Source organism: Callorhinchus milii, unplaced genomic scaffold, assembly GCF_018977255.1.
Source record: "Callorhinchus milii isolate IMCB2004 unplaced genomic scaffold, IMCB_Cmil_1.0 Scaffold4, whole genome shotgun sequence".
NCBI lineage: Eukaryota > Metazoa > Chordata > Chondrichthyes > Chimaeriformes > Callorhinchidae > Callorhinchus > Callorhinchus milii.
The window spans coordinates 77,849,936-77,877,725 of NW_024704745.1; the positions used below are offsets into that span (position 1 = coordinate 77,849,936).

At 41.7% G+C, this 27,790-nt stretch overlaps 1 protein-coding gene across 3 annotated transcripts in view; it reads left to right on the plus strand.

Annotated features, from left to right (window-relative positions):
* The window catches only part of LOC103177225 (gamma-aminobutyric acid type A receptor subunit gamma3), a 189,809-nt gene extending 162,282 nt beyond the window's left edge, over positions 1–27,527 (plus strand). Inside the window, exons 7-12 of one of the 3 annotated variants that reach the window (XM_042334260.1) lie at positions 13,826–13,978; positions 15,075–15,080; positions 18,017–18,025; positions 19,556–19,588; positions 23,331–23,527; positions 27,249–27,527. In XM_042334260.1, the coding sequence (XP_042190194.1) occupies positions 13,826–13,978; positions 15,075–15,080; positions 18,017–18,025; positions 19,556–19,588; positions 23,331–23,527; positions 27,249–27,527 (677 nt within the window). Of the gene's footprint in view, positions 1–13,825; positions 13,979–15,074; positions 15,081–18,016; positions 18,026–19,555; positions 19,589–23,330; positions 23,528–27,239 lie in introns of all 3 variants that reach the window. The other 2 variants (XM_042334258.1, XM_042334259.1) reach the window with 2 other exon arrangements.
* Positions 27,528–27,790: the final 263 nt, after the last annotated feature.

Here is a 27,790-nt window from a genome sequence, read left to right on the forward strand (position 1 = left end):
CTAATCATTGCGAAGTGCAGGGTGTTCACAAAGTTGTGTTACCCCCTCTTCTTTTTACACAGTGCACTGACCAACAACAAAAATATAATAATAATGATCCTTGCATTTCATGCAGCGCCTTATCACGTCTTCGAGACGTCTCAAAGCGCTTCACAGACTATGCTGTAAAGTGAATTGACTATATTTGTGGGCGAAACGCGGCAGCCAATTGCGCACAGCAGCGTCCCACAAACAGTCGTGGATTGAATGACCAGTTTTTTTTTTGGAAGGGATTATCACCCCTGGATCCCCCAATTGACTTAATTATTACCCCCGGAAAAGCGACCTAATAGCCGGGTCCCTATTTGCTGCTAAGTAAACAGAGGCGTGTGGAGTGAGGAAACTTGCCCAAGGTTTCGCCCTGCCCGGGAATGGAACCCAATCCTCTCGCTTGCTAGGCATGTGCTCTATCCACTGAGCTACAGGACTCCACATGTGAAAGAATGATGATAATCGTATTTAGAAGTACTTAATTGCGTCCAGTACAAGTATTGAACTTTATATAGAAGTTCAGAGGATCAATGTGAGCGCCATCATTTTTATAGCAGATAATGATCCGTCACAAGTTTCATTGCGACATCTTCCATAATATGGGTAGAGGGACGAGGAAATCTGCAACAGAAAACAAAATTCTTTGTAAGAACAAACACAGGGTGGTGGGGGAGGATAACAGGACTTCTGAACACTCTGTACATAGGTAGAAATACACTGTTTCACCGTTTTGAAATTGAATCCACAAACGTTGGAATGGAATTTCAGGTTTTTGGTCTTTTATGTTTCCAGTAACAGTTTGCTATAAATATGGGAATATTTCTCACCGTACATCATGTCATTTGGCTTTAAATGAGCAGTAAAAATCTAAAATATTATTTCGACCGTGGCGATAAAATAATCTTGATTGTCTAAGAATTCATAAATCTATATCCCTTTCGTTCCCTTCGGTGATTTTTAAACAACCTATTACTTTCATTAATAGCCAGCGTCCAGACATCTCAAGATGGCTTACGTGCTGTTCTCCCTTGTTCACCTGTTGTTATATGGCCTCAGTTAATCGACAATATGGCCATTGATAGGAGAATTACATAGGACCGTACAGGACCAGAGAAGGCCGTTGAGCTTCATATTCATTGTGACCCACAGAAATACTAATAATCCTTGCATTTGGTATAGCACCTTTTACATCAGGAGGCTCCCCAAAGCGCTTCACGATATTTACAAGTAAATTGGAGTGATTGTGTATTTATGGGCGAACGCAGCAGCAACTTTGCACAAACCACTGTCCCACAAACAACCATGAAGTGAACAACCAGTTTTTATTTGGTGGATTGTTAGCCAGGACACCGAGAGAGAGTAACTCCCTTTTCTTTTGGAATAGTGCTACCTGATCTTTAACAGCCACCTGAACAGGCAAGAACAGGACCTCAGTTTAACGTCTCAACTGAAGGACGGCACCTCCAACAATACATCTTAGAATATGTGACTCCCAAGTCCTGACGGCTTGAACTCACAACCTTCTGACTCAGAGGCGAGAGCGCCACCAATGAGCCGGTTGACCTCTCTGCTGAGATTATAGCCTTGTACAGTTGTGGGGGCCAGGATCACTCTGCCACACTCATGCTTACATGGACACCTTGGATATAGAGTCATTGAGCTCTTTTCCCTTGGAGTGGCAATAAATCAGGAGTTCACTCTATTAGAGTTGACAAGGAATTTTACAAATCGTTTTTGCAGTTTTTGTGCAAAGAAATAATTTAAACACCGTTCACACTGCTACCAATTTTAGGTTGTTAAACACATAACTAATGTAATACTCTTTCAACACATTACTGTACACTGAAGGTTGGCTGCAGTCTATTTTTATGTGAAAATGATAAGTATCTGAACATGATAAGTATCTGCTTAAGTATTTGCCCAAAATATTTACTTACTAAGAATTCATCCTGAAGATTATTCAAGTGACAAAACGAATCCTGCGGGTGAAGACAGAAAATGAATTGAGTCTTTTTTTAGTTCTCACTCATTTCACCAGAGATAGTCACTTATCAGATATTGGAATCTGTTATACGCTAACCATCAAAACTGGAAAACTTTCCAATACATCTTTGTAATGAGATTTCCATTCATGAAGATGTAATGAAAAGATTACTATTTTTAGCAATCAGTGTATGATAAACTACCCCAATGACTGTAGTGAAATATTTAATGGGTGAATATTACAATAAGGTTTTCCTAATTAAGAATTTGACTGTTTAATAATAACACTTGCATCTGATAAAGAGCCATGTCACACTGAAACTTCTCAAATCGCTCCACAAAGTTATTTTGTAAAGTGTGAATGCAACAACCAGTTTGTGCACAGTAATGTCCCAGTCATGAAGAGGATGACACTTTTCTTTTTCGGGGGACTAGTTATTGGCCAGGATACCAAGAAAAATATAATATAATAATAATAGTCCTTGGATTTGATATATCAAGTCTTCGTGACTCCATAAAGCGCGTTACAGAATATATCGCAAAGTGTAGTGACAGTGTATTTTGTGAGCGAAATGCAGTAGCCAAAGGATTGTTGATGGCCGTTTGACCTGTCAGATGATTTCATGGTTTAACGTCCAAAATCTCTGACAATGCAATGCCTCCCCAGCACTACATTGGAATATCACTGGATTATGAGCTCCGAATTCCCATGTAGGCTTGAATCCACTGTTTTCTGATTCAAAGGCGAGAGTGCTATCAACTGAGATGTGCTGTTTAATGAAGAAATCTGAGTGGGGACTCCTACTGGTAACTGGAAATATGTCACTTGTGGTCACTGAGGCAATCTGGCTCAAAAAATAATATGAGGATATAACACAAATCATTGTCACGTTCGATCGAATTTCTTTCTTGATAAGTTAAGAAAATAATAATTGTAAGTTAAAATAATTAATAGTAATTCTATATAAACTATAGAATCTTCAACATAAAAATAAATGTTTCAAAGCACTTTGCCAAATATAATTGATTAGAAATTAAATGTTTCTGGGAAGTGCTTTGAGATGTCTCAATGGTGTGATAAGCCGTTTTATCAAATGCAAGGATTATTATTATTAATAATACAGAAGTGGTATTATTTATGCAGAAGACTAGACTGAACACAGTAAAAAGACAATAAAAACCGTGGGCAATGTGAGGAGAAAAGTAATTTTTTACCTTTTTTTCTTCTTTCTGTCTGGAAATTACTGAATTGTAGGAAAGGTGGACAGCTCAAATAGCTTACGATTGAACAATGATTCTTTCAGCAGCACTTGAGGTGATCCCAGAAAGATCACATTGAAAGACACATCCTGTTATTTGACAGCATTGATTGTGGCTGTTCAGAATGATTAAGTGTCAGCTTGCTGAATATTAGATTGAAGGATTCATAAAGGAACCGAGAACTGTACAATATTTCAGTGCTTGCAGCACATTGAGGACTCAATAGACCAATTGTTCCATTTTTTTTCCAACAATTGTGATTATTCACGTATCAAGTTCCCAATCTCAGCTGTCCAGAAGACAGAGGGTAACAATCTGGAAATTATAGTTGAGCATCTTACCAACCAGTTACACAGGTTCTCAGGAAGGCCCAGTAAAAGGGTGTGTGCATGGCTTGTCAATCAGAAATGAATGACTTAACAACTTGCATTTATATAGCGCTATTCACATGGAGAAGAGTATCAGAGTTCTTAACAGTAACAGAGCGTGAGGGTAGGGGCAGGTGACCTTAGATACAGTTGAAGACAAAAGTCTTCAGGTGAGATGTGACCATGGGGAAAGAAGCGGCAGGGCGGAGGGATTGAGGAAGAGAGATCTGTAGTTTCAGGGCATAGTCTTTGAAGTCAGTGACTTCAGATGAGAATACAGGGTCAAACCTGACGCTTAGGTTATGCATTGGTTCGGTAATTCTGAGGGATAGGCCGGGGAGATTCAAAAGACCAGAGCCACAGATGAGAAGACATTGACAGGAGACAAGGAGTAAGGCTTCCGTCTTGTCAAATTGAGATGCAGAAAGTTGGCGCTCATCCAGGCTTTGATGTCTGACAAGTGAGCTGACAGGACATCAGAGGACCTGGAGTCTCAGCTGGAGGAGAAGAAGAAGTAGATTTGGGCGTTATCCGCATACTTGTGGAGTTGGCCCCATGTCTGCGGATGACATCAACAAGAGGTAGCAGGTAAATGAGGAAAAAGAGGGGGCCAAGGATGAAACTTTACGGTATTCCACATGTGACCCATTGGGGGGGGGAGAGGAGAAACTGTTATGGGAGACAAAGTGATGGCGTTTGGGACTTGAACCAGGCAAGTGCGGTTCCACTGAGTTGGATGAAGAAGGAGAGGCGGTGGAGGAGGATGGCATAACCAACTGTGTCGCAGCAACGAAAAGGTTGAGGAGAATGAGGAGGCAGAGGGAGCCCTGGTCACAGAGAGAAACGTATCATTCGTAATTTTGACCAGCGATATCTCTGTGCGTAGGCAGAACAGAAGTCGGACTGGAGGGGCTCAAGTAGAGATTGGAAGGAGAGGTGTGAGCGATGTCATCTGGCAATAATAATAATAATCTTTGCATTTGATGTAGCACCTTTCATGTCAGGACAACTCAAAGTGCTTCTTCACAAGAGATATTGTAAAGTATAGGCTACAACAACTTGTACTTATATAGCGCCCTCCACGCAGGGTAGCGTCTCAGAGCGCTTAAGAATGGTGGAGCCTGACTCTGAGCCGGGGGAGTGGGGGGTGACCATGAGCAGGGTCGAAGAAGAAGGTTTTCAGCCACGACTTGAAAAAGGGAAGAGAGGGGGCAAGGCGGAGGGTTTGAGGGAGAGTGTTCCACAGTTTCGCAGCGTAGTGGCTGGAAGCGCAACCTCCAATGGTGGAGCGGAGGGCGCGAGGGACAAGCAGAGAGGCGCTGGGTGGTGGATTGGGCGGAGAGATAGGGAGATGCCAGGGAGTGAATGGATCTGAACACGAGTGTGAGGATCTTAAAGTAAACAAGATACCTAATTTGCGCACAGCAATGAAGGACCAATTGGCCTGTCTCCGCGCTGGGTGAAAAATGCTGCATTGCCGGAGGTGCCAATCTTTAGGACATTTCTACATTATATGTGCTATAAAAACCTTTATTTTTGAAGCCTGGATCATATCATATATTCTTTTCTTCACTGCGATCAAGTTGAACTTTACCAACCTCTCCTCCAATCTTAAGAGCCTAACAACCAGAATTATCTTCCACACATCTCAGTACCCTTTCAACACATAAATATCCTCTTGAAACTAAGATATCCAAAATTACACACAGTATTCCACTCCAAATGTACCCCACCAGTGACCTTGCACAATTAAAATAAAATACTCTCCAAATCTAATCTACCTCTGTTGATAATTACTTTATTAGGGAAATTGGAAGTAAGCTGCAAAAAAAATATGAGACGGGAGAAGAATGTAATTACTACATTTAATAGGTGGCACAAACCCACAATGTAATGATTTTTTTAAAAAAATACGTATTATAAATTTATTATTATTGGATTTTTTATATTTATTAAAAAATGAATTAGATTGTGTCCGCCGTTCCACCATTGGTGGCTGCCCTTTTCAGCCACTACGCTCCGAAACTCTGGAACACTCTTCCTCTATCCCTCCGCCTTGCCTCTTCCTTATCTTCAGGTCCTGCCCGAAGACCTTCCTATTCGACCGTGCCTACGGTCACCTCCTGGGACTCTACTCTGCGTGAGGGGCTCTGTATAAATGTATGAGCATAGTATGTTTTTTTAATTTAGATTTTTTTTAAGGAAATCACACAGTCCAACCCACGTACCTCAAACCCATTCATATTGACATCCCACTTATGTCGACAAAATACTGAAGTTCCTATCCCTTTCCTGCATAGGGACACACTAAATTTACCGTGTATGTCGTATGTTTATGTCAACACATTTTTCAAGTCCCTAGCAGTACTAGGTACATGTGTTATAACCACTTATGTAACGGGCCCTTATGCTTATGTATGACATGTGAGGTGAGTCAGTAAGTGAGTGATTGGGTGAGTGTGGCATGTGGTGAATGAATAATTGAGTAAGTGTAGCTCACGCGTGTGTGTGAGTAATTGCACGTGAGTACATGCGATATGTGGATATGCATGTGGCATGCGCTAGGCTCATTAGATCTATGAGTTTTGTGATTGCCGTTCAACTGGAATGAAATGGAAAGTTGATTTGAAAATGCTGGAGGGTATATATGTTGCGTTCAAAGCGATTGAGAGTGGAAAGACCAGAAAAGAAGTCTCTGAAACCTTCTCTGTGAAGCACAACACCCTATATACATGGTTGGTTGAAATCGCCCGCACGCATAAAGGCGCGTACAAAGCAGGGACATACGTGTTGCGGATAAGGAAAAGGAACACTGCAAAATATGAAGAAGTCGAGGATGCATTAGCTGTGAAATTCAACAAAAAACTCACCCTTACAATTGATCGTGACATGTTCATTGCAGGAGGCCTAGGCTTTTGCCAATCAACTAGGTGTAGAAAATTGCACCTCCAGCAATGAGTGGTTTAGTCACTTTGAGGCCAGCGTGATCTTGTGTGCAAAGAAATTAGCAGTGAGGCTTAGTCTGCCAATATGTCTCGCTTTGAGGCGTGGAAGACTCGTCTCCAGGGAATTCTGTGGGACTACAATTCGGATTGAATTTGCAACGTGGACAAGACCACCTCGTTTTTCAAGTGCATCCCGTGCAGAACTTACTGCATTAATGGACAACCCTGTACTGCGGGTAAACCTGAAGATCGAGTTTCAGTTAAGGTCATCTGCCAACATGACTGGAACAGATAAGCTACAGATTCTCAGAATAGGAGAGTCCTTGCCCTCCTCCCTTCCTGATCCCAACCCCAAATCCCTGATAATAAATTGGTCACTCAATCCATCTACCAATCGATCAAAAGCTGGAATGTAAGGTGACCATTCTTACATGTATGGAAAACCTGATGGAGGCGATGCACGATTTTAAACAAGCCTGGTCATTTGAAAAAAATGAGACGATTCAGAATTATAATAATAATCCTTGCATTTGATATAGTGCCTTATCACGTCTTTGAGACGTCTCAAAGCGCTTCACAGAATATACTGTCAAGTGAGTTGCTTTTTCATGCGTTTTTCTGTAACCCACAAGTTGATGACATCCATGGATTCCATCGATTCACAGCTGATACCTGTGGTGGCAAAGAAGACTCCGACAATCAGGTGCCGTATGAAGGTCTTGGTTTGCAAAAAGAAGGGTTCATAGACCTTGCTGCAAACGTAGCTGTGAATGAGCAATGTACTGCAGCACTAACAGATGAAAATATCATCACCTCAGTAAAGAATGGTCAACAGGACAGCCTTCAAAGAAGCTGACGAACCTGAAAACAATGATGAAGAGACCAATGATGACAGGATTCAGCACGTGACTTGCAAAGACATTTATTGCTCAATCAGAGCCATCAAACTAAATCAGCTAAGCAGTTGGACAAGCTGGAAGTGCTTGAATTGCTTTGCCTGATGAGGCAAAGCATTTCAAGGCACTGTACCACTGTAGAAAATAATAATCCTTGCATTTCATACAGCGCCTTATCACGTCTTCGAGACGTCTCAAAGAGCTTCCCAGAATATACTGTAAAGTGAATTGACTATATACTTTGTGGGTATAACACAGCAGCCAATTGCACACAGCAGCGTCCCACAAACAGTGGTGGATCGAGTGATCAAATTATTGCCAAATGCAAGGATTATTAATATTACTAGCATTTTTATGACTAATCTGAAAAGAACAAGTGTCGGTTATGCGGCAGTGTAGTCTTAAATAGTACAGCAATTCTACTTACAGTATTTTATACAAAATGCATGTAAATAAATGCTTCTAATTTATCCTCCAGCATTCTCAAATCACGTTTCCATGTCATTCCAGTCAATGAATACTGTAACCACAATGAGTGCTTTGGTCATTTATGTCAAAACCCGCTTATGTCGACAAAACTCAGTCAGTCCCTGTGATGTGAGCATAAACGGGTAGGACTGTAATTAGTACAGGGGATTAACAATTCATCTTAACTGTTCCCATGGCTATGTGTAGTTGGCCTGTTATTGTCTAGCCACACAGGATTTATTTGATCTCTTTGATCCATATTGAATAAATTCTCCTTGTCACGAATCATAATTCCTCCCTTGATTTTCCATTCCGTAGTCTTTCTGGCATGAAATACGATTTTTAGTGCGTCAGTTTCAATAAACCAGCGTGTCGGTGTTCAGTGCAGTCTCAAAGTACTGCTTAGTTGTTTTCTTTTTGTTGTTTAAATCCACTGGAATAATTCCCCACTTGTTTCTCCAGTCTAACAGTTCCCACATTTGTTATCCATTTCATATTTAACATCCAGTTGATTCAAGCAGTCATGTTGTATTTCAAAGCAGTGAAATAATAGTTTTTCATGTTGACTGGTTTGAATTTCTCGCTGACTCCAAAGCTAAGAAAGCCTGAAGTTTTGGGGGATGGATTAAGTTTATAAACTTTGCCTCTTGGGTAAGGACACAGGACTGGACCACAAAGGCCAGAAAGTCACAGGATCAAACCTTGGTCTCTACTATTTTAGCTGCAAGGATTATTATTATCTCAGTCTGCCCTTCCTGAGCCAGGTTAGCTGTGCTGTCATCAGCAGTGCCATGAAATACTGTGGCTATCCCTGGCTCGAGGAACCAGTCTTCTCAGATTCCCACAGAGGGCTGGCTTGATTCTGACAGATTAGTTGCGCACAGCAATGTGGTACAAATGACCAATTTTAATTTGGGGTGTGTTGGCCAGGACACTGGGAGAAACTCCCTTTCATGTCAGGAGAGCATTTTAAAGCCCTTCACAAGAATTACTGTAAAGTGTAGTCACATTATTATTGTGCCCGAATGGACAGTAAAAATCATAGAATCATACAGCTCAGAAGGAGGCCATTCAGCCCATCGTGTCTGTGTCGGCTCTTCGAAAAGAGCTATCCAAATCAATCTCACTCCCCCGCGCTCTCCCCATAGCCTCCCCAAATGATTATCTAATTCTTGTTGTCGAATCGACTTCCACCACCCTTTCAGGCAATGCATTCCAGATCCGAACAACTCGCTGTGTGAAAAAATTTCTCCTCACCTCCCCTCCGTTCCTTTTAACAACTATTTTAAATCGGTGTCCTCGGGTTACCGACCCACCCGCCAGTGGAAATAGTTTCTCCTTTTTCATCCTATGGAATCCTCTCATAATTTTGAAAACTTCTATTAAGTCTCCTTTTAACCTTCTCTGCTCCACGGAGAATAATCCCAGCTTCTCTAGCCTCTCCTGATCACTGAAGTCGCTCATTCCCACTACCATCCTGGTAAATCTCATTTGCACCTTCTCCAGTGCTTTGACATCCTTTTTAATAAGTGTGGTACCCAGACTCAACACAGTACTCTCGCTGAGGCCTAGCCAGTGTTTTATAATGGTTCATCATAACTTCCTGACTTTTGTATTCTGGGCCCCTATTTATAAAGTCTAGTATGCTGTACGCTTTTTTAACAGCTTTGTGGGAATGTATTTGTTTTGTCCCCGACCTATCTCTTCCTTGAAGGCTTCCTATTGCTCGTTAGCTGTTTAGCTGCCAATCTTTCTTTCCAGTCCACGTTGGCTAAGTGCCTTTTTAACTCACTGAAATTAGGCCTCTTCTAGTTGAGTATCTTCACCTTTGATTGCTCCTTGGCCCTTTCCATAAGAACTCTAAACCTAATGATGTTGTGATCACTGTTGTCCAGATGGTCTCCTACTGAAACCTGCTCCACTTGTCCCACTTCACTCCCCAGAACTAGATCCAGCACTGCTTCCTTCCTCGTTGGACTAGAAACATCCTGTCACAGAAAGTTATCCTGCAGACATTTCAGGAATCCTTTCCCCCTCGTTGCCTTTACACTGTTATTTTGTCAGTCTGTGTTAGGATAATTGAAGTTCCCCATTATCACTATGTTAGTTTTACATCTTTCTGAAATCTGCTTGCAGATTTGCTCGTCTATCTCCTTCCCGCTATTTGGTGGCCTATTATATTATACACCTGACAGAGTAACAGCTCTTTTTCTGCTCCTTAACTCTAACCAAATAAAATCTGTTTTGGACCCTCTAGCACATCGTTCCTTTCCAGGGCCGTAACCATGTCTTTAATCAATATTGCCACCACCCCTCCTTTTTTTCCTTTCCTATCCCTCCTGAATACATTGTAGCCAGGAAAATTCAGCTCCTGTTCCTGCCCGACTCCATTGGCTCCCTATCCTTCAGAGGATCCAGTTCAAGATCCTGGTCCTCACCTACAAAGCCCTCCATGGCCTCGCCCCACCCTACCTCTGCAACTTCCTAACCCCCTACCAACCCGCCTGTTCTCTCCGCTCAGCCGGCTCTGGCTGCTCCACGTCCCCCAACCCACCCGCCCCACCATTGGCGGGAGAGCCTTCAGCCACTCTGCCCCCAACCTCTGGAATTCCATCCCCACTCACTCCGCCTCGCCCCCTCCTTAGCCTCCTTCAAGTCCTGCCTCAAGACCCTCCTCTTCGACCATGCCATCAGCCACCCCACTTCCCCTCCCCTCCCTTCTCCCCACCTGACCCCAGCTCGGGTCTGAAATGCTGTACTCTGTCCAGCGCCTTGGGACGTCCTCCCAACGTGAAAGCCGCTATACAAATGTAATCTTGTTGTTGTTATTTGAGCCAGAACTCCATTATTGCCACTACCTCATAAAATACACCACTACATAAACAACAATCCTTGCATTTGAGATAGCGCCTTATCATGTCTTCAAGACGTCCCAAAGATCTCCACAGAATACACTGTAAAGTGAATTGACCATATTTTGGGAGTGAAACGTGGCAGCCAATTGTGCACAGCCGCGTCCCACAAGCCGTCGTGGGTTGAGTGACCATTTTTTTAAAAATTGGAATTAATTATTACCCCCGGAAAAGCGTTCCCTTCCTTCTTTACACCACAAAGCCCACGTCACTGTCTCTCACCATGTCTCTCTGCTTATCGAATAGCCGATATTGTTCCAAGAAATGTTAAATTATATATGTAGGTGAGATTGCATTTAGCACAATGGAAGCCAATCAAACCAAGCCGATATACTAACATCTTCCCTACACAGGTCCTTGATTAATGTGAATTGAAATCAAAGTGAGCCTGCCACAGAAATACCTTGTAATCAAACAAAACGATAAACAGGATTAAGATTGTGTGATTCTCAACATCATAAAAGTGTCCTTTTATGATTGCAATTGAAGGTTGTGGATGACAAAGAACTAGAGCAGCAAAGGAGATAGAGAAACAAAATAGGTGTTTATTTGAAGAATGAACTACGTTGTGCAACATACTTATTATCATACCACTGTATATCATAACCCACTTACCCTTAGCACTCTAACACACTAAACTATGTCCAATTCATCCATGTCATGTTTTTCTTGTCTATGGATTAGGGATACTCAGCTAGAAAATAATTTCAGTGCAAAATACCTTCTGGGTTTATGTCTCAAGCATACAAACGTTGAAAAATCTACAGCTTGTGTGAGAATTTACTATTCCCAGTGTTGTAATACATTTTTAAGGAGATCTAACATTTCAGATTAGATAGAGACTGAGTACACAACAGTAACAGCTCCTTATTAACAACTGGAAGCTATAGATCACTGTCTACAAATGTAAAGGATATTGATTCCTGTTTAAACCGATGTAAGAACTCATTGATGAAGTCCACAACTACTGCCACCTTTTCCAGAGGTAATAATTCCTTCAAAAAAAAAATAATAATAATATGTTCACTTGATCCACAACTGTTTGTGGGACATTGCTGTGCGCAATTGGCTGCTGCGTTTTGCCCACAAAACATACAGTCAATTCACTTCACAGTATATTCTGTGAAACACTTTGAGAGGACTAGAAGATGTGATAAGCTGCTATAATAAATTATTATTATTAATTCCAGTATTATTATTATTATTAATTCCAGTAATTTCTACCCAAACTGAAATATGTTCTTCATTGAACAATGTTGTTGAAGTCCTTTGAGTGTGCAACTGTCTTCAAGATGTTGATGACAGTTTTAAACATGTTGCTGCCCTAATCAAACACCTGTCTTAAAAACTCCTTCTTAGTCCTAAAAATGGTTATATTTGAAAAGACTTGTACGTATTGCTGGCCTTAAACTTGTGTGGAGACAATGTGTAGTGGGGAATCTGAAATACTGGGAAGGAAACATTATCTATCTTTTCTAGTTTGTTACTCGAAGAAGAAATCTCAGACCAAGTTGAAAACAATGGATACTTCCCCACGTGAAGGGCGCTATATAAATGCAAGTTGTTGTTGTTGACTACCCCAACACATCAAATGTTGTACTTTAAGAACCTCAGGTAAAAATGGCCATTACGTATATCTACAACAAAAGACAAAACACTGCAGATGCTGGAAATCTGAAATAAAAACAGAAGTCGCTGGGCACACTCAGCAGGTCAGGCAGCATCTATGGAGAAAGGAAAGTGAGTCAACATTTCAGGTCCACGATCCTTGGTCAGAACCGTCTCCAAATGTACTAGGGCTGTGTTGCATTGCCGGATGTGTCAGCCTTCAGGTGAGATATGAAACACAGTTCCGGCCTCAAGCGGACGTTAACGGCACCTTTGGAAAAGTGAAGGGATCGTCTCTCTCCCAGTGTCCTGGCCAACAATCCCTCAGATAAATTTGGTCATTCACTTCACAGCTGTTTATGAAATATTTTTATGTGCAAATGGACTCGAACTTTGCCGATAAACCCTTTGAGATATCCTCTTGACGAGAAAGGTGATGTACAACAACAACTTGCACTTAGATAGCACCCTCCACGCCAGGTAGCGTCTCAGAACTCTAGCCGGTGTGCAAAGGTGCAAACGCAAAGATTATTCTTATTAGATTATAGTTTTACATCAGCGATTCACAACAGACACCTAAAATCCAACCCGGTCTGAAAAACGTTTTTGCTTCAACGATTAAGATCACATTGAATTGTAGGATATTCTTAAATCCAGCCTTGATTTGGAGCCCAGATTCTTACAGTTCTTACACGGACCTGTCTTCCAGATTAGTTCATCTGAAACTCAAGTTTCCACAATTCTGCGCCATTTTAGAGACAGTAACTGGGTAAAGATGTCACTAATAGCAGTAAACAAATGCATGTCACGTTGGATCCAACGTGATCTAGTTTGAGTTCCTGTAGGTTAGTATAAAACCAAACAACAAATTACATTTGTATATACATGTTTGATCGATCTCTGGCTGCCTGGTGTTGCTGTTATTACCTTGTCATGTGGATCCTAATTATGCATCAGTTTATAATGAGATAATTTTGCATTATGGAGTCCTGTAGCTCAGTGGTTCGAGCACTTACCTCGCAAGCAAGGGATTGATTCCCAGCAGGGCAAAACCCTGGCAAAAATTTCCTTACTCTACACGCCTGATAATAATCCCTCAAGAAAAAAAGTACAATAATAAACTGGTCACTTCAATCCACGACTGTTTGTGGGACACTGCTGTACGCAATTGGCTGCTGTGTCTTACCCGCAAATATACAATCAATTCACTTTACAGTATATTCTGTGAAGCGCTTTGAGACGTCTCGAAGACGTGAAAAGCGCTATATCAAATGCAAGGATTATTATTATCCATTCTGCAGATGAAAAATTAAAAATGACTTCAGCAGCATTGTTTTTTTTCCCCTTTTCCACAGGAGAGTATGTCGTCATGACGGTGTACTTTGACTTAAGTCGAAGAATGGGATACTTCACGATTCAAACCTATATACCGTGCATATTGACAGTCGTCCTGTCATGGGTATCGTTTTGGATTAAGAAAGATGCAACACCAGCCAGGACAGCACTGGGTAAGTTCTGGATAATACTTAATACTCAACAGTTAACAGTTATGATAACGATACAACACAAAATTAAACTGGTAAAGGGCCTTTCATGTCGGGAGTACTGGACAGTCGGGGATTTGGACCCGAGCTGGGAGAGGTGGGGGGTGGAGGGTGACCGAAGGCACGGTCGAACAGGAGGGTCTTGAGATTGAATTGAATCATTCTCAAAAGTGCTGCAGTCTTACATTTTTAAACCTTCTGAAACGTCGTCTTAATTTGAATTATTATAATTTGAAAGCAAACAAACAAAAGACCGGACACCGTGTATACAGTAGAGGTCGCCTTGATATTGAGGTTTGGAATCCTCTGCTCCACATTGACATGTTGGGGAACAGAGTTGACTGCAAAGGTCATTGCTATTTCACTTGTCAAACACTAACACAAATAAAATTGATACGTGATTCGATTGACATAAAATGCTTATTGCAAATAATTGCATACCAAATTTCCCCCTTACAGTAGTTCCCTTCCTCCGTGTGAAGTTGTTGGAGTTGGCGTGAATCAAGAAATATATTCTATTGCTATGAAACTGGGTAAATTCTGCCTGAATTCCAACAGGCCAAATCCACCCCGGCTCCCCCTGATGTCTCCTCACTTCTGGCTCTGAACTCATCCTCCCTGGCCATTCAATGCGCAACCTTGGTTCAATCCCCGGCTCTCATTTCTTCCTCGCGGCTAGTCTGTGACCAAAACTGCTTTTCATCACCTTTGCCGCATTTGCCCACTTCTGCCCCTATCTCATACCACTTCCATTCCTATGATCCCTTCAAAAAAGATTTATGTAAGGTAATAAACCCTTCAAGAGAATCAATTAATTAAAAAAATATTGGTAACTTAATCCACTACTGTTTGTGGGACGCTGCGGTGCGCGATTAATTGGCTGCTGTATTTTGCCCACAAAATATACAGTCAATTCATTTTACAGTATATTCTGTGGAGGGCCGGGGAGGGAAGGGGGAAGTCCTGCACAAAACATTTGTTCCCAAGTTGCTTTGAACCAGCAGATTTAAACCACACCCCACAGACCATAACAGATAGAAACTGACAAGTGCGGAGATAGTTTCCTGTATAAATTTTGATTTAAGATTGTGATGCTTCAGTGGGCAAAAAAAATTAACAAGAGAACACAGACTTAAAATCAGAAATCCAACATACAATCAAACTCAAATCACTTCATGCAGAGAGTGGGGAGTACATGGAATGGACTACCCAAAGACGTGGTGCAGGCTGATTGTGTCAGCAAATTCAAGAGGGAATTAGATTGCTATGTGTGGTGAAGAAATCGATTGAAAGATATGAGAACAAAGTAATGTCGGATTTATTTTTTGAACTTTGGGATAGAGAGAACATAACAATCTTTTTCAGTTCCGTATATCACTGCGTTGATCTTTGGAAAATATATATTCTGCATTTGATGTAGCATTTGATATAGCGCTTTTCATGTCTTCTAGACATCTCAAAGCGCTTCACAGACTATACTGTAAAGTGAATTGACTGTGTATTTGTGGACGAAATGCGGCAGCCAATTGCGCACAGCAATGTCCCACAAACAGTCGTATCTTTATTATACATTTAATATTTCATATTTAATAATATCTTTATTATATATTTATATTTTTGTTCACCCACAAAATATACAGTCAAATCACTTGACAGTATATTCTGTGAAGAGCTCTGAGATGTATCACTGGCGTGATAAGGCTCTATATCAAATGCAAGGATTTTATTATATTATGTTCCTACGTTAGTGTTTTCGTACATTTGCATTTTTTAAAAAAAGAGTCAAACTGATCTTTAACTTAGTTATATCACATACATAGAAACATAGAAATGGGAGTGGGCTATTCAGCCCATTACCCATCCTTGCCCCATATCCCTTAATACCCTGACCTAACAAATATCTATCTACCGCAGTCTTGAAGATGTGAATGGATTCAGCATCCACATCGTTTTGGGGGAGAGAGTTCCAGATTTCCACTACACATTGGGTGAAAAACTACCCCCTGATTTCACTTCTAAATGGCCGAGCTCTGATTTTAAGATCAAACTGTATGTGAATTTTAGTAAAACTTATCCTGTATGTCAGGATAATCCAACTGGTGGCCAGGAGATGATTTTTTCCAGCCCGCGAACACAGTCCCACACTCGGTCTGACTCTGTCAGAAAAACAGTGGCACAGACAGCAGAACCTATCAATCACTCTTAAACCGGTATCACGAGACACACGCAGACACAGAGAGGGATACACAAACAGAGAGAGAGGGATACAGGATGAAAGATACAGAGAAACAGGGAGAGTGATACACAGAGAGAGAGATAGATACAGAGATCCACGCATACAGAGAGAGAGATAGAGAGAGACACACACGTAAAGAGAGTGAGAGATAGAGACACACAGATAGAGAAAGAGAGATGCAGACACACAGTGAAAATAAGTAATGCAGTTGCCCAATTTAATCACAACTTATGATTCTTATGGATTAATGTTCCGGAAGGGAAACCCAAAAATATTGCTTATGCAGTCCGCAGAAATTTCTCGAATCCGGCAATGGCCCTCAGCAGCCAAAACATTGGACCATCCTGCTATTTATAATAAGCAAGCAGATATATTCCTAGCTCCTAAACTACAAAAAATGTACGTGAGACACTGCTGGTGATAGACCTAATTTCACATAGTTTCGTAGGCCTGGCAACCCCATATTTTTGCGTCAGGCTTCAGTGTGAACTGGTGATTGAATTTTCTTTTGCAGACAGTCCAATTATCAGGAGTGACCTTATTTCACATCCTGCCACGCTTGAGTTGTTAGTTCAGAATCAGTGACAATGCGTCTGCTGCCAGCAGCAGAACAAGCTGTAGTTCATTTGCTTTGGATAAGTTGACCTTTAAGATATAAGCTTTGGGGCATTCCTGATGGCTCAGCAAATTTATCCAGGGAGTGGCTGAACCATACAGACCAGGAAACTCTGGTTCTGTGCTCTCTGTGCTGAGTTCCCTGATCTCAGCGAGAGTCTAAAATATAAAATCCTGCAGTTTAGTGGCAAGACCACTCGCCTCCCAAGCGGGATGACTCGGGTTCGATTCCCCAGTAGGGTGAAATATTGGGTAAATTTCCTTACTCCACCCGCCTCAGATTACGTCTCCCGCCTTGCTCGCCCCACTATTGGCAGGCGGGCCTTCTGCCACTCTGTGCCCACTCTCTGGAACTCCAGCCCGCAGTCCCTCCGCCTCGCCCTTTCCCTTACCACCTTCAGGACCCATCTCAAGACCCACCTCTTCGACCGTGCTTTCGATCTCCATACTTCCCCCACTGCCCTCCACTCTCACCAACCCCCAGCTCGGGTCCGTAACTCTGTCTGTCCAGCGCCTTGGGACGTCCTCTCGACGTGAAAGGCGCTATACAAATGTCATTTTGTTGTTGTTGCTGTTTACCTTGCAGTAAGTAGGAACCCGTTTGTTAGTCAATTGTCGGATCGCTTTCCTGGGGGTTAATAATTCCTTCAAAAAATAAATCTCAACGACGGGATAAGGCGCTATATCAAATGCAAGGATTATTATGATGATTATAGTTATCACACTGCATGTCAGTTTTCACTGTTGTACTTATTTTTAGTGGCGTTTGTAAAACCAGATGGGTTCATTCAGTAAAACCAGACTGAACATCTGGCCTGGAATGGCTCTGGAGAGGATTATAAAAAAATGGAAATTAATCAACTTGTTGTGGAAAAGGGCATCACAGATGGTAAATGCCTTGTGTCATGAAGTCATGAATGCCAATTTTCATGTTAATTCCACCAAAGTTAATGTTTTTATCAAACTACACCTAATTTAATGAATTTTGCTCAACTGGATTTGATCACTGGGAGACGAGCCACTAATCGACATGTGACACAAGTGCAAATTAAATTCCCAAATACTAAAGAGGTTCGATTGATTGAAGAATAAGAACTTTTGAACATAATATTCACCACCTGCCTCATATCTCTAGTCAGCTGGTGGTTTAGGCTTTCCATGTGTTGATTTAATACAGCAGACTGCAGTACTCAGTTGAAAAGAATAGAAAATTCATCAGTCAACCTTATCCACAGTACAAAGAGCATCAAGATTAAACTGCTGTGTGATTGCAATGCTGCTTTTCACGAGACTGTCAGAAGCAGAAGGGTAGGTGGAAGTATCATCAGTGAGGCTAAGGAGAGACAGAGAGAAAGAGAGAGTATTAAACTGAGCAGGGAGAGGGAAGGTAGGGAATGTGGAATCAGGACAGAGAGAGAAGGAAGATGGTTGTGAATATATGGTCTTACCAACGGCCAATTGGCGTTTTATCCAACATTAATCATTGTTCAACAGCTGCCTTGCTTGGCAATATATCTCCAATGTTCCCAGAGCTCAATACTATTGTTTTTCACGCTCAATTTGATCATTTTAGAGGTTTAGCATACATGAATCCCATTACGGTTATCACTCAGGTGACAAAAAAATTAACTACCGAATGATAAAACACTCTAAGTGTATCTGTTCCTACAATCCTCGATTCCATTTCCAACCAGATACCCTAAAGGTATTAATTAGAAGGATATGACGGGGATAGAGCTTGGCAAGGGGTAAGCTGAATAACATTGAGTATGTAAGGCATTCTGCTCGCCACAATATTAAGGGGACTCCTGGGCTCTAGAGATAGTGCTGAGGAGAGCAACAAGGAATATTTTAAATGCATTGGCATTTAATACTTTCAGATTCATCAAAACAGGAGAATTAGAGGACACAGGTTTAATCATAACAAATAATAATCCTTGCATTTGGTACAGCACCTTAACACGTTTTCGAGACAACAACAACAACAAATTACATTTGTACAGCGCCTTTCATGTCGAGAGGACATCCCAAAAGATCAAAGCGCTTCACAGAATAAACTGTAAAGGGAATTGACTGTATATTTTGTGGGCGAAACGCAGCAGCCAATTGCGCACAGCAGTGTCCCACAAACAGCCGTGGATTGAGTGACCAAATTATTTTTATTTATTTTGAAAGGATTATCACCCCCGGAAAAACGATCTGCCAATCGACTAACAACCAGGTTCCTAAATAGGGTTTAGGGTGTCAAAGGGCATTTTATGGGACAGAAACCACTTATTCCTTTATTGAGAGGGGAATTAATGTCAAACAAGTCACCAGGAAGGCTAGGACTCTGGGCTCATTTGAAAAGAAGCAGCTTGGTGCTGTGATAGGAAAGATAGCACTCTAGGTCTGCAAGGATGAGAACAAATGGGGTGAACGACCTTCTTGATTCGAACCTCTCTTATGATCTAGTGATTAATTGCTTTGGAAGAATTACCTTGGACCTTCTGGTGTTTAAGGGTTTAACTGGATTTTCATTTGAAAGACAGTCAAATGTTTGTAACATCAAATGTGGATTGATCTCTGCACTGATGGATTACAGACTCATTTATTTTTCAGAATGATACTGTCAGGCAGTGTTTGTTTGCCTACTAACTTTAGTGAATGCTCACAGATTAGGTTTACAACCCAATACACTGCTATGAGAGCACTGAATTGTTGGAAGTGCCATACTTCAGATGGTTCCATCACCCCAGTCAGGTTGACATTAACAGATCCCATGAAACTCTGCCACATCGACAGCTTTCGCCCTTCTCATCCAAAGCTACTGTTTTTGTCACTTCCCGCCTTGATTTTCCCAATCCACTCTTCACCAGTCTCCCCACGTTCACCATAAACAAAGTCCAAATGTTTTCACCCATGCCAGGCTCCATCATCCCAGTTCTTGCCAAGAACCTCACTCTCACTTTCAAATCACTCCACTCTGGCATTCCCTACCTCTCCAATCTTCTCACACCCCACTCCACCACTCACTGCCTTCGCTCGCTGCCTCAAGTGCTCTGTATATCCCAGATCTTCTCCACTCCACCACTGGCGGCCATTCTTTCATCCACAATGCCCTCAATCTCTGGAACTCCCTACCTCAATCCCTCATTTTGCCCCCTTAGTGCCCATCTTCAAATCACACCCGAAGACTTTCCTCTTTGACCACCTCTGCTCTCTTTCCGGATCGACATCAAATCTCACTGCTATTAAGCCTCCTTAAATGTGATGGGCACTATAAAAGCGCAAGTTTCTTCTGGGTACCATTCTTAACAATAGTAGTAATAATCTGTTCAAAAAAAACTACTACTAATAATAATTGGGTCCCTCAACCCATGACTGTTTGTGGGACACTGCTGTGCACAATTGGTCCCCGCAAAATACACAGTGAATTCACTTCACAGTATATTCTGTGAAGGGCTTTTGAGTGCCTCGAAGACGTGATAAGGCCCTGTATCAAGTGCAAGGATTATTATTATTATATGACGATTTAAAATAAAGCACTTCAGTGATGATTCAAAAATTTTAGGGCCTTTTAATGCAAGGCAAATAGGTGCAATGTGAGATGACAGAACTGCAATTTGAATGAAAGTGTGTAGTTTGTGCTTACATTCAAATCATGGTTTAGTCCCATACTACAAATGCACTCTCAATCACCCTGAAAACAGACGAGCACGATCTCTGATCCCCATAATAATAATAATAATCCTCGCATTTGATACAGCGCCTTATCACGTCTTTGAGACGTCTCAAAGCGCTTCACAGAATATACTGTAAAGTGAATTGACCGTATATTTTGTGGGCGAAACACAGCATCCCACAAACAGTCATGGATTGAAAGATAAAATTATTATTATTTATTTTAGACTATGGAGTTTTCCTCACATAGGGACTAAAATCCTACAGTCCATGGATTGGCAGGTATGCAGAATAAATCACCTTGAATGAATCAGTTGAATCACCCTGGCTTAGTTAAAGCACAAATATATTAATTAACGAAGATAGAATCAGAATTTGACTGTTCACCCACAGGCTCTGCCACTATATTAGATCACGACAGCTCTTTATCTTTCTAATAGCCCTTGATAACTTTACTTCTCATGGAAAGGTTTGATTTATCTCTTAAACTACTCTTCCCCCTCAATTGATTTTCTAGCTATGGCCATGTGGGGAATCGCATCCACATTCTCACAGGCCTTTATGAGATGAAGTGTCTGCTGTTTTCACTTTTATTCAACTTTACGATCATTTTAAGATTATGTCCTCATGTGCTGAGTTCCTCAACTGGAGGAAAGAAGACTCATTCCCTTTTTACCTCATCAATTACCTTTGTTTTCAGTAAACTCCAGATGACTCGTCATTCCGAGGGAAAAGGGTAGAGGCACGAATTATCCAATGTGACAAGTTAGCCATAGGTCCTCACCTTATGCTCTCAGGTTGCTCAGCGCCGTCTTCTCTCGCTCTCTCGCTCACTCGCTCATCCAGCACCAACTCGCCACAGACACCATATCTGAGCATGTGTGCATGCAACTTCTGATGAGTGCTTGTGACTAACGCAGAAGCCACTAGTCTATTAGGGTTTAGAGTTCAAAATGCTCGTCCTTGCCTGCTCCATGTCCCCCGCCCGGCCCACCCCACCATCAGCAGTCAGCGGTCAGCTTCTCTGCCCCCACCCTTTGGAACTCCATCCCACAGTCCCTTCGCCTCACTCCGTCCCTTGCCTCCTTCAAGGCCCGTCTCAAGACCCTCCTCTTCAAACGCGCCTTCAAATTTTTACACTAGAAGCACTTGACAAGAATCTCTACAATGTGACCAGTTACATGTTAAACGGATTGACAAGTAAAGCAATGTCCCTTGATAATCGTTTCAATGGGAAGCGGACAGGATATTGATGGCAGAACGACTCAAGTGATAGTCACGAGTTAAGCCAGGGATAAGTTATCCGTGTTTACTGTATTATGACGTGATACAATACAACTCACATTTATATAGTACCTTTCGTGCCGGGAAGGATGTCTCAAAGCATGTGACAGCTGGCTGGGCACCTGACGGACGTGTATGTGTTATTGTCTTATGAAACTTAAACAACTTGCATTGATATGACTTACAGGACAATATCTTGGAAAGCTTCACGGTGGTAAAGCTAGAGGGAATGATCTGAGGCAGGTTTCAAGAGGTGTAGGTTTTAAGATGAGATTTGAAGATAGATCGAGAGGGGTCGAGGCAAAGGGACAGAGACAGGGAATTGTACAGGTCGGGGGCAAAGTGACTGAAGGCTCACCCACCAACACTAATAGGTGGCATATGTATCTTCAAAGAAGTTGGAAACTAGCAGGAGACCTGATGGCCGTTTTCTACAGTCGAGAACATTGTCACACTGCAGTGATTGTAAAATTTCTTTTGATAGCTCAGTATTGATTTCCAAGTACAATTTCCAAGCTCACAAGGGCAGCTGCAAATGAGCCACCTCCAGTTAGCAGTTTTTCCAGCGCTTTAGATGATGGTAGCTGAAACGTTAGCCAGCAAGTCTATACTGAACTGTACTATTTTACTTATGTTGTGTTGTCTAAACACACATCCTGACCTTACTTATATAACACCATCATTATCTATCTGCATCGCAAAGTAGTTTTCAATATTTGTTCGTGTAAATATAGCCATTATTGTTGAGAAAAAAAGAGAAAGATATTTTGCAATGCAGCACGTGGTAATTATGTCTTTGTATGGCACAGTATTGACACACTCCTGCTGTATATTTACATGGGCAGCACGCTACGGTGGAAGTTCGACAAAGAGTTCACAACACAGAATCTTTATGAAAATGGAGTCTTCATCGACCAATGTTCCATTCCCGTCTGAAACTGTTTCTTTGGGATGGAAAATTCAGTGTGTGACACGACATTTATCATTGCTAAAATATGCAATCCCAACCTGTGTTTAGTTGAGAGGCATTTAAGTGTCCATTCTGCTCCCCTCCCTTTGACTTGGATTTGGCCTGAAGCCAATTGTGTTCTCCATGATCCATCATTTTGGGTTCGGCCCCCCATGATTGCCACCCATCAACTAAAATGGGATTAAATTACACTGGGATTCTTTTCAGTAGAAAATTCTAATCACTGGGAGTAGCAAATACAACTACAATTTGGATTATACCACATCCTTCACGCAGAGAAGCATTTCGGTCATCAGTAGGGAAAGATTAATCAATGGGGAACATACCTGACTTCAGCCCAAACTGCTGTGGAGAAGTCAGGATGATAAGAAAGGGTTTTGTGTGTGTGTGTGTGTTTTCACTATCAAACCTAATTAAAGGCCGGTCTGGTTGCATTTTGTGATATTGTATTTTCTATGTGACTAACATCAAAACGTGCACTTTACAAAGTGGATCGAAAACAAATTCCAAAGTGCATTCATTTGCACCAATCTCTCTTGTTGAAACAGGTATCACCACAGTATTGACCATGACAACCCTCAGCAGCATCGCAAGAAAGTCGCTCCCGAAGGTCTCCTACGTCACCGCCATGGATTTATTCGTCACCGTGTGCTTCTTGTTTGTCTTTGCGGCTTTAATGGAGTACGCCGCACTCAATTACTACACTTGCTGCAAGAAACCCACTTGTACAAAAAAGAAAAAGTCGGTAAGTTTAAGACCAAAGGAACAGGAGGCGGTGGGTCAATCAGCCGATCGATCCTGTTCCACCAATTTATTTTTAAAATGGTCTGTTGTTTCATTTTTTTTTTAACCCTGATAATCTGCCTCAATAACAGCAGAACATCAGAAGATGTAGGGGGTAAATGCTTTGAATGCTAGCCCACAGGAGTGGGCAACTGAGCCTGACTGTCAGGTCAGGTCAGATTAACACCTGGGCAAAGTAAGAATGGATTGTGGCGTTCCTTAACATTTGCCTTGTGTTCGTTAATAATAATAATAATAATAATCATTGCATTTGATAGAGCGCTTTTCACGTATTCTCAACGTCTCAAAACGCTTCACAGAATAGACTGTAAAGTGAATTGACTGTATAATTGTGGGCGAACGCGGCAGCCAATTGAGCACAGCAATGTCCCACAAACAGTCGTGGATTGAAAATGACCAATTTATTATTGTTTGGGGTTTTGTAGGGATTATTATTAGGCTCTGTGTGGAGTAAGGAAACTTGCCCAAGGTTTCGCCCTCTGCCTGGAATTGAACCCAGGTACCTCGCTTGCAAAGCGAGTGCTCTAACCACTGAGCTACAGGTTAACATAGGAAACGTGTTGTGAAATGCTGCAAATTTTATTCCACTACGTGGTAATTAGTCTCAACTCACTTGCCTTCAATCTAAAGAAAAATATCTGGTGTCTTTCGTAAAATTGCCCAATGAAACCCCACACCTGTGCTTTGTACTTGTACTTAACCTTGAACTGCTGCCTTGCTTTATGTGAGATATTGTTCTGAGTTCACATTGTCCCATGTAACATCTTTTATACAGTAAAACTCGCAAAAGTTGGATCTGTATAAATCGTATAAATTATCTGCCCAAGTCCTGTTGAAGAGTTTATATTTTATGCAAGTTTGACATAACTTTGCAATTTTTACTCCTATATTTCAAGCATTAAAATGCCTAAGCAATGTAAGTAAAATCCTTGAGCAAATGCCTAAGAGCAAAATGGAAATACTATAATAATGGAAATACCAAGAGCAACCCCAATAGTTTTGGCCAGGATTTTACTTTCTGGCCCATTTGTGGAACTTTTGGGCCTTTGAGAAATTGCCCGTTGGCAAACTGCAAACTGTCACTGTCAATCATGAGTTGAAAGAATAAAAATGCTTCAAATTCCAGTTTACAAATGCCATTTGTCGACACTCTTGAGCTTTAACTAAAGAACCAACAGCTCTTAAGATCTAATTGGCCAGAATAGGTTCAGTTTGGAGTCTGGTAACTCAGTGGTTAGAGCTCTCGCCTCGCAAGTGAGACCCGGGTTTGATTCCTGGCAGGGCGATACCTTGGGCAAGTTTCCTTACTCCACATGCCTCTGTTTACCGAGCATTAAGTAGGAACCCGGTTATTAGTCGATTGATGGATCACTTTTCCGGGGGTAGTAATCCATTCAAAAATAATAATAATAATTTGCACTCAATCCACGACTGTTTGTGGGACACTTCTGTGTGCAATTCGCTGCTGTATTTCACCCACAAAATATACAGTCAATTCACTTTACAGTATACTCTGTGAAGCGCTTTGAGACGTCTCAAAGATGTGATAAGGTGCTGTATCAAATGCAAGGATTACTATTATTTGCAATAATATGTGGCACTTTATGGGAAGGATGTCTTTCCATCTAAGTTCCAAAAAAAAACCTTTTTAGTATTGGGCAGTTAAGTTAGTAACGGGAAGTGACAGAGCCAAGGATAGATAGACAAGATTCTTGCAAGTCTTTAATGATCTAAGGTGGTGTCAAAGATCCAACTTCTTCATATTAATAGCGGAGCTCAGAAAAAAAAACAGATCACAAGTAAGACACAGAAAGCGAGAAAGAAACTGGAACAAGTTGAATAATGCAGAACAAGATTTAAAAAGTTGGAAACCAGTGAGAGGGAAGTTGACAAATTGATACCTCAATGTTCCACTTTCTCAAGAGTGCAGTCACCCCGCTGTGATTGCAAAGCTGTTCTGAATCCTTCAGTATTGATTCCTTGGTGCTGTGTCAGATTCACAAGGCAGGTGCAAATGAGCCACCTCTAAGAAGCACTTCCTCAGCGGCTTTAGGCTCTGGTGGATGAACCGCTGGCCAGGTATTCCGACATGTACTATTTTGCACAAATCGTATGGTTGGAAGAGCACATCTTGTCCTCACTTGCAAAACCAACATAATTATCTCTCTGCACTTGAGAACAGCTTTTAATTTGAATCCTGAGCAAACACTGTTTGTCAGGGTATTGAGACTGCACACATTTATCTTCCACCCGCGCATAGAAACGCATGAATGCATAGGATAAGAAATCGCCATCAGGGATATTACAAATTGAAGAAAGATCTTTGGCCAATTTAATCTCATTTTCCAAGAACTAACCGAGCATCATCCCATTATGGGATCAAGCTGTTTCTTAAATGAGTCTGGAATCCTGGCCTCAACCATCCTTCCTAATAATCTGTTTGTCATTAATTATCCTATGTGTAGAGAAATATTTCTACGTGTCGGTCATGTAATTGCCTTTTATAATCCTAAACCTATCCCACTGTCTTGACATATTTTAAAAGCATTTATCTGTAATTACTTCTTCAAACCCATTTAACATAAAGTATCCCTTGAGGCGTCTCTTTTCAAAGCTGAAGAGCCCGGGCATACTAGTCTGTCCTTGTAGTTCAATCCATTAGAAGTGTGGATTATTCTCCTTGCTCCTCTCTGCCCTGGCTGTCTGACAATTTGTCTCAGATGATTCCTTCACCAAATGCAATCTAATTTCCTCTTGAATTTGTTGACGCAATCTGCCTTCACTTCCTCTATGGGAAATCTATCCACACATTCATAACATCCAGACCTGACTATGCAAACTCCTTGCTTGTCGGCCTTCCCAACTCCTCTCTTCATAGACTGCAGATCATCCAGATCTCTGTAGCCCGTGGCCTCTCCCGCACCAGGCTCCATGACCCTATCACCCCATCCTCGTCCGACTCACCCGGCTTCCCATCAAATAAGGATAAAATTCAAGACCTTGGTCCTCACTTTCAAAGCCCTCCATGGTCTTGCTCCCCACTAAGTCTGCGACCTCTTCACTCCCTAACATCCTGCCCGCTCCCTCCGCTCAGCGGGCTCCGACCTGCTTCAAGTCCCCTGCTTCGCTTGCACCACCGCTGGTGAGTGGGCCTTCTGCCATTCAGCCCCCACCCTCTGGAACTCCATCCCACAGTCCCTCCGCCTCGCCCCGTCCCTTGTCTTCTTCAAGACCCATCTCAAGACCCTCCCCTTCGACGGTGCATTCGACCTCCCTGCTTACCCCCCTGCCCTCATCACAGAATATACTGTAAAGTGGATTGATTGACTGTATATTTTGTGGGCGAAAAGAAGAGACTGAGAACCCGGGGTTTGACAGACAGAGAGAGAAAGTCTGCGTGTGAGTCTGAGGAAGAGTGTCCAAACAGATTCATATCAGCTTTATAATTTATTACAAATTCGTAGAGGGTGATATTGCCACTTTCTGTTAAGCGTAGAAAGTTTGAAAATTCCTTCCTTAGAATGGGATTTTCTCCCATTATCAGAGCAAGTAATTACAGTCGCTGATCTGGATGGTAAATGAAATATCATGCCCACGATTTGACAATGTTTTTTTGTTCTGCTTACGGTATTTTTGATGTGATTTTCTTTCAGAAATTCCAGAACTATTCTGTGCTGAATGTGGGCCCCACCTCCGCAGTCATAACCATTAACAATTCTATGTACTGGCAGGAGTTTGAAGATGCTTGTGTGTACGAATGCCTGGATGGTAAAGACTGTCAGAGTTTCTTCTGCTGCTACGAGGAATGTAGATCAGGATTGTGGCGGAAAGGAAGAATCCACATAGACATCTTGAAATTAGACACATATTCACGGGTGTTTTTTCCCACGTCGTTTTTGCTATTTAATCTCGTCTATTGGGTTGCTTACCTCTACCTTTAAACTGCTGCCTGAACCAATGAAGACTTTTTTTTCATTGACATGCCACACAGGCATCGCTGGATGCTGTCAGAAAAGATTCTAGCTGGGACGAAACAACGTTTTTGGGGGGGTTTGGTTTGGTTCCGTTAAAGTTTTTTTTTATCTGTGAATCCAGTGGAAGGAAAAAATTGGAAACGTGTACATAGTTGGCAATGTAACTGCAGTGTTATCAATTGAAGTACTCTGAGCATTATGAAGAACAACAACAGCTACTGATCTCGTTG